This window comes from Eleutherodactylus coqui, chromosome 3 (genome assembly GCF_035609145.1).
Source record: "Eleutherodactylus coqui strain aEleCoq1 chromosome 3, aEleCoq1.hap1, whole genome shotgun sequence".
In the NCBI taxonomy this organism is placed as follows: Eukaryota; Metazoa; Chordata; class Amphibia; order Anura; family Eleutherodactylidae; genus Eleutherodactylus; species Eleutherodactylus coqui.
In genome coordinates this window covers 4,749,580-4,763,956 of record NC_089839.1, presented here as the reverse complement: position 1 = coordinate 4,763,956, position 14,377 = coordinate 4,749,580, and the positions used below count along the sequence as shown (strand labels likewise).

At 49.8% G+C, this 14,377-nt stretch overlaps 1 protein-coding gene across 1 annotated transcript in view; it reads left to right on the top strand.

Moving 5' to 3' along the window:
- Positions 1 to 14,377, top strand: part of USH2A (usherin) — a 903,954-nt gene that overhangs the window by 496,414 nt on the left and 393,163 nt on the right. Inside the window, exon 34 of the mRNA XM_066594449.1 lies at positions 11,277 to 11,428. Coding sequence (XP_066450546.1) covers positions 11,277 to 11,428 — 152 coding nt within the window. The remainder of the gene's footprint in view (positions 1 to 11,276; positions 11,429 to 14,377) is intronic.

The window sequence follows — 14,377 nt, the reverse complement described above, 5'->3', positions numbered from 1 at the left end:
CTAGTATCCTGTTGTACCGCCTTTAGCTTGGATACAAGATGTTATACAGGCAGGCATGGAGGCTCTAGTATCCTGTTGTACCGCCTTTAGCTTGGATACAAGATGTGATACGGATGGGCATGGAGGCTCTAGTATCCTGTTGTAATGCCTTTAGCTTGGATACAAGATTTGATATGGGTGGGCATGGAGGCTCCAGTACCCTGTTGTACCACCTCTAGCTTGGATACAAGATCTGATACGGGTGGGCATGGAGCCTCTAGTGTCCTGTCGTACCACCTCTAGCTTGGATACAAGATGTGATACAGGTGGGCATGGCAGATCTAGTACCCTATTGCACCGCCTCTAGCTTGGATACAAGCTGTGATACAGGAGGCATGGAGGCTCTAGTACTCTGGTGTACCACCTCTAGCTTGGATACAAGCTGTGATACAGGAGGCATGGAGGCTCTAGTATCCTGTTGTACCATCTCTAGCTTGGATACAATATGTGATACAGGCAGTCATGGAGGCTCTAGTATCCTGTTGTACCGCCTTTAGCTTGGATACAAGATGTCATACGGGTGGGCATGGAGGCTCTAGTATCCTGTTGTACCACCTTTAGCTTGGATACAAGATTTGATATGGGTGGGCATGGAGGCTCTAGTATCCTGTTGTACCACCTCTAGCTTGGATACAAGATCTGATACGGGTGGGCATGGAGCCTCTAGTGTCCTGTCGTACCACCTCTAGCTTGGATACAAGATGTGATACAGGTGGGCATGCAGGCTCTAGTACCCTGTTTTACTGCCTCTAGTTCGGATACAAGATGTGATACAGATAGACATGGAGGCTCTAGTACCCTGTTGTACCGACTCTAGCTTGGATACAAGATGTGATATGGACAGGCATGGAGGCTCTAGTACCCTGTTGTACCGACTCTAGCTTGGATACAATATGTGATACAGGTGGGCATGGAGGCTCTAGTACCCTGTTGTACTTCCTCTAGCTTGGATACAAGATGTGATACGGGTGGGTATTGAGGCATACAGGTTCTGTATGGTATCCTGTGGCATATCGCTCCACATTTGCTGTACTAAGCCTCTAGATCATGTAAACTTGTAGGTTGTTGAAGTTGGCGTCCCAGATGGTCCCATACATGTTCTATTGGTAAAACATCGGGGACCGGGCAGCCATGGCAGTGTGACAATGTTGTGGGGGCTCCTGTGACCTCCCTTGTGTGCGGCCAAGCATTATCCTGCTGGAAGCTGCCATAAGAGGTACACATGTGGCTGCAGGATGTCCTGAACATATCGCTGAGCTGTTATTGTCGCTCGTACCACCACTAGGGGGGACCGACTGTCGTATGTGATGACCCCCCAGACCATCACACCAGCAGGGGGCAGTGTGCCGCTCCACACGTAATTACATTGTTATGTACATTACATGTCTAGTAGAGATGAGCGAACGTACTCGTAATGAGTACTTACGCACCCGAGTACCGCCATTTTCGAGTACTTCAGTACTCGCGCGTAAAGATCCAGGGGGCGGGGAGAGGCGCGGCGGTGCGGGCGGTAGCAGCGGGGAACAGGGGGGAGCCCTCTCTCTCTCCCTCTCCCCCCACTCCCCGCTGCAACCCCCCGCGCCGCCACAGCGCCCCCCGAATTTTTTCGCCCGAGTACGGAAGTACTCGAAAATCGCGGTACTCGGGCGAAAAAGGGGCGGGGCCGAGCACGTTCGCTCATCTCTAATGTCTACCTATCGGTTTCTGTAAACTAAAAAAAAAAACAGGGAAAGCTCTAGTATCAGATACTTTTCACATTTTTAAGTCAGCCGTTAGATTTTTGCATACCTACCTGTAAGTTTAAAAAAAAAACAAAAGCATGAAGTAAGCGCAGGGTCGGGGGGTGTTGGTGGTGGGGGTGTTAGAGGACGAGCCAAGTTGGCACTTCAAGCGGCTCCTACTGAAGCAACAGCTCCACGCTCTGCAGGAGACGAGGCAAACCCACTGCCATTCCTTAGAAGGGGTTCCACCCGTCCATTATATCCGCAGCAGTGAGAACAGGTTGTAGATGACACAGCATGCCTTAAGTCCCACCTCCTCTTCCTCCCAGTCGCAGGCACACAGCAGTAGTCCGTCAGCACCCGTCAGCCACAAGCATCCCCCCCTCTACTTCACCTGATACCAATTCCTCCACACCCTCCGAAGCCGTCCACATGGATCAGACAACATGGTTTCTTCTTCTTTGGTTTCAATGACACCCCTGTACTCCAATTGACCCCCATATCACTGTACACTACAGTGATGGGCACGGTGTGCCCCAGATGTATGGCTGTGCTCATATGTAATTTGGGGACATTTGGCTTCATTAGGGAACTTCTGAAGGGCCAATTAGTGAACCTGATTTTTACTCCCATTTACTATATTGGGAATCGGAATCGGGTCGTCCCAAATTCCAGTAATTGCTCATCACTAAAAATGGCTCTCCATTTTGGGGACAAAATTATGCTCTGGGACCAGAGGGGGTATATTACCTGTAGTTCTCTGCTGTTCCTCTGTTCCACCCCTATGGCTCTGTTTTCGGGTGGCCAAGGTGGCTCCTTCCATTCTTCCAACTAGCTACCATACACTGTGCACTGCGCTGTGATTGATGCTTGGTAGACTGACACCATCACTGCACGGTGGGTGATTGGGTCACCTAAAGACCACATTGTCCATCTTCAACACAGTCTTGAACCAGTAGAAGGTGGGAAGGCCAGCAGAGAAGATTCACTAGAGGTAACCTTCCCCCCTTCCCCCTCCCTCACCCCTCCAGTTCTGGGACAGAATTGTGTCCTGAAACCAAAGGGTCGCTTTAACCCCTTCCCGCCTCAGGATATAAATGTGCACCGTGGCTGGGATGTAGTTCCTGCAAATGGGTGCACATCTATATCTTATGGATGGCGCAGGCTCAGAAGCTCAGCCCATGCCACCCTCAGTGGGAGTGAGTTGTCACTGACAGCCGACCTCTGTCAGCGAGCACCAGTGATCAGTGAGAAAACCAATCCCCACTGTTAATCTTTTACCTGCCATGATCAATGTTGATCGTGGTATGTAAAGGGTTCACAGAGGGCGCTCCGTCTATGATGTCATTGGGCCTCCGCCATGTAATTGCAGAGGGCTGATGGCAACCAGACACCAGACAATGTCATAAAAATATAGGAACATGAAAAAATGTGAAAAAAATAAATAGGAATATTTTTTTAAACAACACATTAAAAGACTCCCTTTTTATTGGATTTTCCACGCAGCGATGCAAAAAATATATATTTAAAAACGTTTTTATTGTACCTGTTAGTGAAGTGAATATGACTCCATGTTCTATCCTATGTAGCTATTTTGTGAGCAAGTAGCCATCTTCTGTGTCAATTATTTTGTACTTTTTCTTTAACAAGATTTGCTAAAATGTATTGAAGAATAAGAAGGGACCTCGATGATTAGAACATTCCAAGGCCGTAGACTGAATGTCTCCGGTCATTGCGCTCGGTTCTCCTGGCTCTCTCTAAACAATTATTGTTTATAATTAAAGTACCTTTGTGTTCAGAGGAGTTAATCATGTAGGAGTCTTCAGTGCTGCTTTTCCTTCAGCAATTTAGATGTTAAATTCCTTATCTTGCATGTTTATGTTTCTTTGACTAAAGGCCCATTACCTAATAATGCCCGACACTCGTCCCTGTGTTTCCTCGCTCCTGTGCTCCTGCACGGTAGCTAGCACAGCTGGCTTGCACATGGAGCGGCCAGCAGGGGGGTGGGGTAGTGCAGGAGATTTCTCTCCTCTCGCTCCCCCGCCCCTCTCCATTGAGATACACAGGCAATGTTCGCTATTGAATGGTGGCTGTTTAAACTGCACGATGAGCAATGATCATCATCGCTCATCACACGAGTGTAAGTGATTCTGCCATGTAAATACGCTGCGCAATTATGCAGCTGGAAATTGTTTGCTTCGGCATGTTTTTGTGTGTGAGCAAATACACTGAATGCGCATAATTACATTGGTTTTGTGCGTAAATATGGAGCAAATGCGCAGGTTTCTTGCATATTTAGGATCGCCCATTGGTTTCAGCGGGCTTCTACTGTGCCTGATATACACCAAAATAGCCCATTGAGTGAAAAGATACAATCATGTGAAGAAACCCATTGAAGTCAATGGATCCTATTCGCTGTATATTACGTGCGCAAAGAATTGTGTGTGTAATACATGGTGTAAATACACTTGTGCGGACGAGCCTTAATGCTGTAAAAAAAACTATTGATGTATTTTTTCTCCCTGTCCTCCAAAAAGAATAAAAGTTATATAATGCATAGACATGAGCGAGCACCAAAATGCTCGGGTGCTCGTTACTCGGGACGAAATTATCGCGATGCTCGAGGGTTCGTTTCGAGTAACGAACCCCATTGAAGTCAATGGGCGACCCGAGCATTTTTGTATATCGCCGATGCTCCGCTAAGGTTTTCATTTGTGAAAATCTGGGCAATTCAAGAAAGTGATGGGAACGACACAGCAACGGATAGGGCAGGCGAGGGGCTACATGTTGGGCTGCATCTCAAGCTCACAGGTCCCACTATTAAGCCACAATACCGGCAAGAGTGGGCCCCCCTCTCCCAACAATTTTTACTTCTGAAAAGCCCTCATTAGCAATGGATACCTTAGCTAAGCACCACACTACCTCCAACAAAGCACAATCACTGCCTGCATGACACTCCGCTGCCACTTCTCCTGGGTTACATGCTGCCCAACCCCCCCCCCCCCCCCGCACGACGCAGTGTCCACAGCGCACACCAAAGTGTCCCTGCGTAGCCTTCAGCTGCACTCATGCCACACCACCCTCATGTCTATTTATAAGTGCGTCTGCCATGAGGAGGAAAGGCCGGCACACACTGCAGAGGGTTGGCACGGCTAGGCAGCGACCCTCTTTAAAAGGGGCGGGGCGATAGCCCACAATGCTGTACAGAAGCAATGAGAAATATAATCCTGTGCCACCTCCATCAGGAGCTGCACACGTGGGCATAGCAATGGGGAACCTATGTGCCACACACTATTCATTCTGTCAAGGTGTCTGCATGCCCCAGTCAGACCGCGGTTTTTTATAAATAGTCACAGGCAGGTACAACTCCGCAATGGGAATTCCGTGTGCACCCACAGCATGGGTGGCTCCCTGGAACCCACCGGCTGTACATAAATGTATCCCATTGCAGTGCCCTGGACAGCAGAGCTAACGTCAGATTAAATGCAGGTGGGCTTCGGCCCACACTGCATGCCCCAACCTGACCGGGGTTTTTAATTCATAGACACAGGCAGGTACAACTCCCTGTGGACCTACAGCATGGGTGGGTGCCAGGAAGCCACCGGCGGTACATAAATATATCCCATTGCATTGCCCATCACAGCTGAGGTAATGTCATGTTTAATGCAGGTGGGCTTCGGCCCACACTGCATGCCCCAGTCAGACTGGGGTTCTTTAGAAGTAGACACATGCAGTTACAACTCCCTGTGGACCCACAGCATGGGTGGCTCCCTGGAACCCACCGGCGGTACATAAATATATCCCATTGCAGTGCCCAGCACAGCTGATGTAACGTCAGCTGTAATGCAGGTGGGCTAAAAATTAATTGGATTACACTGTAGGCGAGGGCCCCAAAAAATTGGTGTACCAACAGTACTAATGTACGTCAGAAAAATTGCCCATGCCCAACCAAGAGGGCAGGTGAAACCCATTAATCGCTTTGGTTAATGTAGCTTAAGTGGTAACTAGGCCTGGAGGCAGCCCAGTTTAACGAAAAATTGGTTCAGGTGAAAGTTTCAACGCTTTAATGAGCATTGAAACGTATAAAAATTGTTTACAAAAATTATATGACTGAGCCTTGTGGGCCTAAGAAAAATTGCCCGTTCGGCGTGATTACGTGAGGTTTCAGGAGGAGGAGCAGGAGGAGGAGGATGAATATTATACACAGATTGACGAAGCTAAAAGGTCCACGTTTTTGATGGTGATAGAGAACGATGCTTCCATCCGCGGGTGCAGCCTACGTATTGTTTAGGTATCGCTGCTGTCTGCTGGTGGAGAAGAGAAGTCTGGGGAAATCCAGGCTTTGTTCATCTTGATGAGTGTTAGCCTGTCGGCACTGTCGGTTGACAGGCGGGTACGCTTATCCGTGATGATTCCCCCAGCTGCACTAAACACCCTCTCTGACAAGACGCTAGCCGCAGGACAAGCAAGCACCTCCAGGGCATACAGCGCGAGTTCAGGCCACGTGTCCAGCTTCGACACCCAGTAGTTGTAGGGGGCAGAGGCGTCACGGAGGACGGTCGTGAGATCGGCTACGTACTCCCTCACCATCCTTTTACAGTGCTCCCGCCGACTCAGCCTTGACTGGGGAGCGGTGACACAGTCTTGCTGGGGAGCCAGAAAGCTGTCAAAGGCCTTAGAGAGTGTTCCCCTGCCTGTGCTGTACATGCTGCCTGATCTCTGCGCCTCCCCTGCTACCTGGCCCTCGGAACTGCGCCTTCGGCCACTAGCGCTGTCGGATGGGAATTTTACCATCAGCTTGTCTGCCAGGGTCCTGTGGTATAGCATCACTCTCGAACCCCTTTCCTCTTCGGGTATGAGAGTGGAAAGGTTCTCCTTATACCGTTGGTCGAGCAGTGTGTACACCCAGTAATCCGTAGTGGCCAGAATGCGTGTAACGCGAGGGTCACGAGAAAGGCATCCTAACATGAAGTCAGCCATGTGTGCCAGGGTACCTGTACGCAACACATGGCTGTCCGCACTAGGAAGATCACTTTCAGGATCCTCCTCCTCCTCCTCAGGCCATACACGCTGAAAGGATGACAGGCAAGCAGCATGGGTACCCTCAGCATTGGGCCAAGCTGTCTCTTCCCCCTCCTCCTCATCCTCCTCATGCTCCTCCTCCTCAACGCGCTGAGATATAGACAGGAGGGTGCTCTGACTATCCAGCGACATACTGTCTTCCCCCGCCTCTGTTTCCGAGCGCAACGCATCTGCCTTTATGCTTTGCAGGGAACTTCTCAAGAGGCATAGCAGAGGAATGGTGACGCTAATGATTGCAGCATCGCCGCTCACCATCTGGGTAGACTCCTCAAAATTTCCAAGGACCTGGCAAATGTCTGCCAACCAGGCCCACTCTTCTGTAAAGAATTGAGGAGGCTGACTCCCACTGCGCCGCCCATGTTGGAGTTGGTATTCTACTATAGCTCTACGCTGCTCATAGAGTCTGGCCAACATGTGGAGCGTAGAGTTCCACCATGTGGGCACGTCGCACAGCAGTCGGTGCACTGGCAGATGAAACCGATGTTGCAGGGTGCGCAGGGTGGCAGCGTCCGTGTGGGACTTGCGGAAATGTGCGCAGAGCCGGCGCACCTTTCCGAGCAGGTCTGACAAGCGTGGGTAGCTTTTCAGAAAGCGCTGAACCACCAAATTGAAGACGTGGGCCAGGCATGGCACGTGCGTGAGGCTGCCGAGCTGCAGAGCCGCCACCAGGTTACGGCCGTTGTGACACACGACCATGCCCGGTTGGAGGCTCAGCGGCGCAAGCCAACGGTCGATCTGCTCTGTCAGACCCTGCAGCAGTTCGTGGGCCGTGTGCCTCTTCTAAGCTGAGTAGTTTCAGCACGGCCTGCTGACGCTTGCCCACCGCTGTGCTGCCACGCCGCATGACACCGACTGCTGGCGACGTGCTGCTGCTGACACATCTTGATTGCGAGACAGAGGTTGCGTAGGAGGAGGAGGAGAAGGGTGGTTTAGTGGAGGAAGCATACACCGCTGCAGGTACCACCACCGAGCTGGGGCCCGCAATTCTGGGGGTGGGTAGGACGTGAGCGGTCCCAGGCTCTGACTCTGTCCCAGCCTCCACTAAATTCACCCAATGTGCCGTCAGGGAGATATAGTGGCCCTGCCCGCCTGTGCTTGTCCACGTGTCCGTAGTTAAGTGGACCTTGGCAGTAACCGCGTTGGTGAGGGCGCGTACAATGTTGCGGGAGACGTGGTCGTGCAGGGCTGGGACGGCACATCGGGAAAAGTAGTGGCGACTGGGAACTGAGTAGCGCGGGGCCGCCGCCGCCATCATACCTTTGAAAGCCTCCGTTTTTCTACAATCCTATACGGCAGCATCTCCAGGCTGATAAATTTGGCTATGTGCACGTTTAACGCTTGAGCGTGCGGGTGCGTGGCGGCGTACTTGCGCTTGTGCTCCAACACTTGCACTAGCGACGGCTGGACGGTGCGCTGAGAGACATTGGTGGATGGGGCCGAGCACAGCGGAGGTGAGGGTGTGGGTGCAGGCCACGAGACGGTAGTGCCTGTGTCCTGAGAGGGGGGTTGGATCTCAGTGGCAGGTTGGGGCACAGGGGGAGAGGCAGCGGTGCAAACCGGAGGCGGTGAACGGCCTTCGTCCCACCTTGTGGGGTCCTTGGCCATCATATGTCTGCGCATGCTGGTGGTGGTGAGGCTGGTGGTGGTGGCTCCCCGGCTGATCTTGGCGCGACAAAGGTTGCACACCACAGTTCGTCGGTCGTCTGCACTGTCAGTGAAAAACTGCCAGACCTTTGAGCACCTCGGCCTCTGCAGGGTGGCATGGCGCGAGGGGGCGCTTTGGGAAACAGTTGGTGGATTATTCGGTCTGGCCCTGCCTCTACCCCTGGCCAACGCACTGCCTCTTCCAACCTGCCCTGCTGCTGCACTTGCCTCCCCCTCTGAAGACCTGTCCTTAGTAGGCGTAGCAAACCAGGTGGGGTCAGTCACCTCATCGTCCTGCTGCTCTTCCTCCGAATCCTCTGTGCGCTCCTCCCTCTGACTTACTCCAATTACTACTACCTGAGTGATAGACAACTGTGTCTCATCGTCATCGTCCTCCTCACCCACTGAAAGCTCTTGAGACAGTTGCTGGAAGTCCCCAGCCTCATCCCCCGGACCCCGGGAACTTTCCAAAGGTTGGGCATCGGTCACGACAAACTCCTCCGGTGGGAGAGGAACCATTGCTGGCCATTCTGGGCAGGGGCCCGGGAACAGTTCCTGGGAGTCTGCCTGCTCCTCAGAATGTGTCATTGTAATGGAGTGAGGAGGCTGGGAGGAAGGAGGAGCAGCAGCCAGAGGATTCAGAGTTGCAGCAGTGGATGGCGCAGAACTCTGGGTGGTCGATAGATTGCTGGATGCACTTTCTGCCATCCACGACAGGACCTGCTCACACTGCTCATTTTCTAATAAACTTCTACTGCGTAGACCCATTAATTATGAGATGAATGTGGGGACGCCAGAAACGTGCCTCTCTCCTAATCCCGCAGCAGTCGGCTGCGATACACCTGGATCAGGAGCTCGGCCTGTGCCCACACCCTGACTTGGGCCTCCGCGTCCTCGCCCGCGTCCACGTCCTCTAGGCCTACCCCTACCCCTCAGCATGGTGTATTACCAGTAGTGCAGAAACAGAACGCTGTAATTAAATGTGCCGCTTATTGGCCTGTGGTTGGAGGCTGACTTCGCTTACGGAACGCACAGCAGAGGCAGGAAAGAATTTTGCGCAAGCCTGCTGTAACACTTAGCTGGCTGCGTATGAATTAGGACAACTACCCCCAGCAGAGACCCACTACACAGAGGACGGTCACAGGCAGCCCAAATAGATTTTTTTTCCAAAATGTTTTTGGAAAGGCCCACTGCCTATATACACTAAATATGTCTTCTGTCCCTGCCTCACCACTACTGGCCCTGGAGTATGTAAAATAACTGCAGACTGTTGCACTGTGGACTGGAATACAGCGGTGATGTAACAGCCAACACAGAGGCAGGAAAGAATTTTGCGCAAGCCTGCTGTAACACTTAGCTGGCTGCGTATGAATTAGGACAACTACCCCCAGCAGAGACCCAGTACACTTGTGGACAGGAATACAGCGGTGATGTAAGAGGCAACACAGAGGCAGGAAAGAATTTTGCGCAAGCCCGCTGTAACACTTAGCTGGCTGCGTATGAATTAGGACAACTACCCCCAGCAGAGACCCAGTACACTTGTGGACAGGAATACAGTGGTGATGTAAGAGGCAACACAGAGGCAGGAAAGAATTTTGTGCAAGCCTGCTGTAACACTTAGCTGGCTGCTTATGAATTAGGACAACTACCCCCAGCACAGACCCAGTACACTGAGGACGGTCACAGGCAGCCCAAATAGATTTTTTTTCCCCAAATGTTTTTGGAAAGGCCCACTGCCTATATACACTAAATATGTCTTCTGTCCCTGCCTCACCACTACTGGCCCTGGACAATGTAAAATTACTGCAGGACGCAATGCTCTGCACGGCCGATATACAAAAAAAAAAAAGTGCAACACTGCAAAAAGCAGCCTCCACAGTACTGCACACGGTCAGATGTGGCCCTAAGAAGGACCGTTGGGGTTCTTGAAGCCTAAAATAACTCCTAACACTCTCCCTATAGCAGCTCCACCAAGACAGCACTTTCCCTGATCTCTGTCAGAGTGCATCTGTGGCGAGCCGCGGGAGGGGCCGATTTTTATACTCAGGTGACACCTGATCTCGCCAGCCACTCACTGCAGGGGGGTGGTATAGGGCTTGAACGTCGCAGGGGGAAGTTGTAATGCCTTCCCTGTCTTTCTATTGGCCAGAAAAGCGCGCTAACGTCTCAGAGATGAAAGTGAAAGTAACTCGAACATCGCGTGGTACTCGTTACGAGTAACGAGCATCCCGAACACGCTAATACTCGAACGAGCATAAAGCTCGGACAAGTACGTTCGCTCATCTCTAATAATGCATCATATGTACCCAGAAAGTGGTACCAATAAAATACAGCTTGTGCCACAAAACACAAAGCACAACCCTCATACGGAACGGAAAAATAAGAGTTCGGGATTTTGAAAAGTGGAAATGAAAATCCCCCGAAAAATTGTCACATCCTTAGAAGCAAAATTGGTTGCGTCACTAAGGGGTTAAAAAACAAGTACAAAATCTCTAGAACTGCCAACTTTCTCATTCTTCAGCCTTCTACCACATTCTGTATGTACTGAAGTACCAGTATTACTCCCATCTGGTACGTGGCGTCCGCATGTAATGGCGCTCACACTATATACACTATATACACTATATACACCATGTGCTGTGAAAACACTCATGGAACTAAAGACGAAGCAAAGACCGGGGGAGAGATGAACAGATCGCCCTTAATGAGCCGCCCGCCCGGGTTGTTATATTCTGGTCCGTTATTGTTGTGTCTTCACTATGAGGCTTACTTTTGCTGTTGCTCTTCCAGGTGTTATCACGTCTTACGGGCTCCACATGGACGGAATCCTAATGCAGAACTCTTCACGTCTAACCTATTTTGTCGATGGCCTGGCTCCCTGGAGTAAACATTCCTTCAGGCTCCAGGCTTGTACTGCAAAAGGCTGCGCCGCAGGGGAAAAGGTAAGACACTGGCAGCTTAACCCTTTCTTGGGTTGCTTAAAAACTCTCCGCTTGTTTAGATGTTTGTTACTGTTAAATTACATTAAAATGTCACCTACGGAATCGGGGGAGGACATCAGGTAGAGCGGAGCGATGCTCTCAGGTCAATCAGCGTCATAAGAGATGTAAAGCTTTTGCTAGAATGGAGCTCCTTGGGCCACCAGTGGAGGTAGGTGGGAGGGTGGGGGAGATAATTCACCTTGATTGGCCGCTGTTATCAGATCCTGCCTTCTCACAAATCCCATGCTGCTCCCTGTGTGTGAGATGAGTGGCTGAGAGTCCCGGCCAACTCCATGGGTCAATCACATATGTGCTGTAGGGGAAAGACGCATCAGCAGAGGTCAATCAGAGTCCTCAGTCTTCTTCTTCCTTTTGTGAAGGATGGATCACCAGAAGAACGCCAGACCCGCGGTGAAGATGGTGGGGCAGCATTATGTGGGGCTGTTCTGCTGCAGGAACTGGGGCTTTAGTCAAGGGGGAGGGAACTATGGACAGTTCCAAATATCAGTCCAAGTTGGCCCCAAACCTTCAGGTCTTGGTTAAAAATCTGAAAATGAAGAGGAATTTCTCTTGTGTAGGGGGACCTCTTTGTCATTAGAGAAGCTGCGGAGAAAGAGAGAAAACAACAAGTAGGCGTCTTTGTAAAAGCTGTTCGCCACCACCGCTTGTTGACTTACCATCCGGCCCGTGCGTCCAACCGCTGTGACTACAGGACAATTGTTGAGTCGATCGAAGTCTTCCTGCAAGCTCATGGCCGTCCTCCATTCATTCCCAGCGCACCGCTTACTGCCCAGACAGTCAGCACATCATTGGTGATAACGTGGCTTTTGTGGACTTGTGTGAAAATACAATGAGGCAAATTTACTGATCGAAGTAATAATGTTGTTGGCATGATGGGCCTCTTAGCACATTTGTGCTGCACAGGCGCCACATCTGAAAGGCTTCAGCTATCATTGATGTCAGTTTCTCTCATAAGTTACAATAAATTGTCAAGTGACCACGCCCACTGATGCTAAGCTCCGCCCTTTTCAAAAAACCTTAGCAGGGCCTGTGTAAAATACCAAAAAGTTACACTTTTTTGGCACACAAGATGCCATGTGGCCAAAATAGGTAACTTTTCTATTCCATAAAACGTCTGTATAGAGCTCATGCGCCACCTACAGGCTGGGGTAGGTTTCCGTTATAATTTATAGATTTTGGGTAAACATTATAATAAATATGATTGGTCACACATAGCTAGGCCCCTCCCACTTTTTAAAAGTGGCAAAACTGATGTAAAAGATTACGCCATGCCTGTGGCGTGTCTTGATAAACTGCCTGATAAACGAGCCCTCACACAACTACGTCGATGGAAAAATAAAGTTCAAGCTGCTAGAAATTTTTTTTTTTTTACTAAAGATATTTTATTTTTTAAAGTATTCCAGAAAATAAACGTCTCCCAGTAATAATAATACTTGTAATCGCAGGACCCCCAGAATAAAGCTATCAGGTCATTTGTCCTGCAGTGTTCACGCCGCAAACATAAGACCCTCCAACGGGGGCAGAATTCCCTTTTTTTCGCTCCACTTGGAAATTAGTTTTTTAGTACATTACTTGATACATTAAACCAGTGAAAAGTACAAGTAGCAGCGCAAAGCACAACAACCCTCAGACAGCGACGCTGGAGGCAAAATAAAAGAGTCAGAATTTTGTGAGATTGGGGAGCAGAAACCTAAAAAATTGAAAAAGAGGGTCTTAAGGGGTTAAGGGACAGGAAACGGTTACTGTCATGTCTTCTGGTCATACGCTGCATGAGACACAGAACTCCGACAGAAATGTCTAAATCCTAATTGTGTCTACTTAGAGGGTTCCGTTTTACTGCTTGAATCGGTTCCAACTTTTCCCACGGCCTCCGTGGTGGAGCAGAAATGCGCAGTTTATTACCGTCAAACATTTTATGGCTTCAACTAGTTTGATGAATATTTACTCTTAAAAGCCTGGCTGGCGCGGCGCCAGGAGAGACGCTTCATTTGTAACTTCAAGTATGTTAGAAGTTTTTTTTAATGAAAAAAAGTATCAAAAAATGGAAATGAGATAAATGTCAGAGAAATGCTGGAGGGAAAAAACTGTGTGCGAACGGACGCCGTGGGGACTCTTAAAGGGACACTGCCTTTATTAACAGGGACTGCTGCAGGTCACCAGCAAGTGTTATAGGAGGGGTATTTGGAGAATTTGCTGTTTTCATTCATTTACAGTATAATGTATGAAAAAAAAATCTTTATGGAAACCGTCAGCAAGCAGGTTACCTGCTGCTGATGGATCCTGCTGTTTTTACTAAGACTGCTCGGAATCCTAAAAATCCCCAGCTGAGTATAATATCCCCGAGCCCTCGAAGCCTAATGCCCAGAAATAACATGACAGTAGGACTATTTTAGCTGCGTGGGATTGTTGACAGCTTTATTAACCCTTTCTTGCCCTAGAGAGTAAATGTACATCCCGGCCGGGAAGCAGTTCCTGCAAATGGACATACATTTATGTCCTATGGATGGTGTGGGCTCAGCAGCTGTGACTGACAGTCGGCCTCCCACTGTAATAGCAGCCATCGGCAAGCACACTGATCCCTTACATGCCACAACCAATTTTGATCGTAGCATGTAAAGGGTTCACAGGGCGAGGGTGCTCACTCTGTGACGTCATGGCTCTCCACCATGTAATCGCATGGTAACTGGATGACAGACAATGGCGTCTGCGTCTGCCATGGCTCGTGATTGCTATAGGATGCAGAAATAGATTGTGTTGCAAAAGTATTGCAGTGCATTATCAGAGTGATCATAGCGTTGTACGTTCAAGGTCTCTATAGGGACATAAAAACTGTAAAAAAAAAAAAACAGTTAAAAAAAACACCACGTAAAGAATAGTAAAATAGAGTTT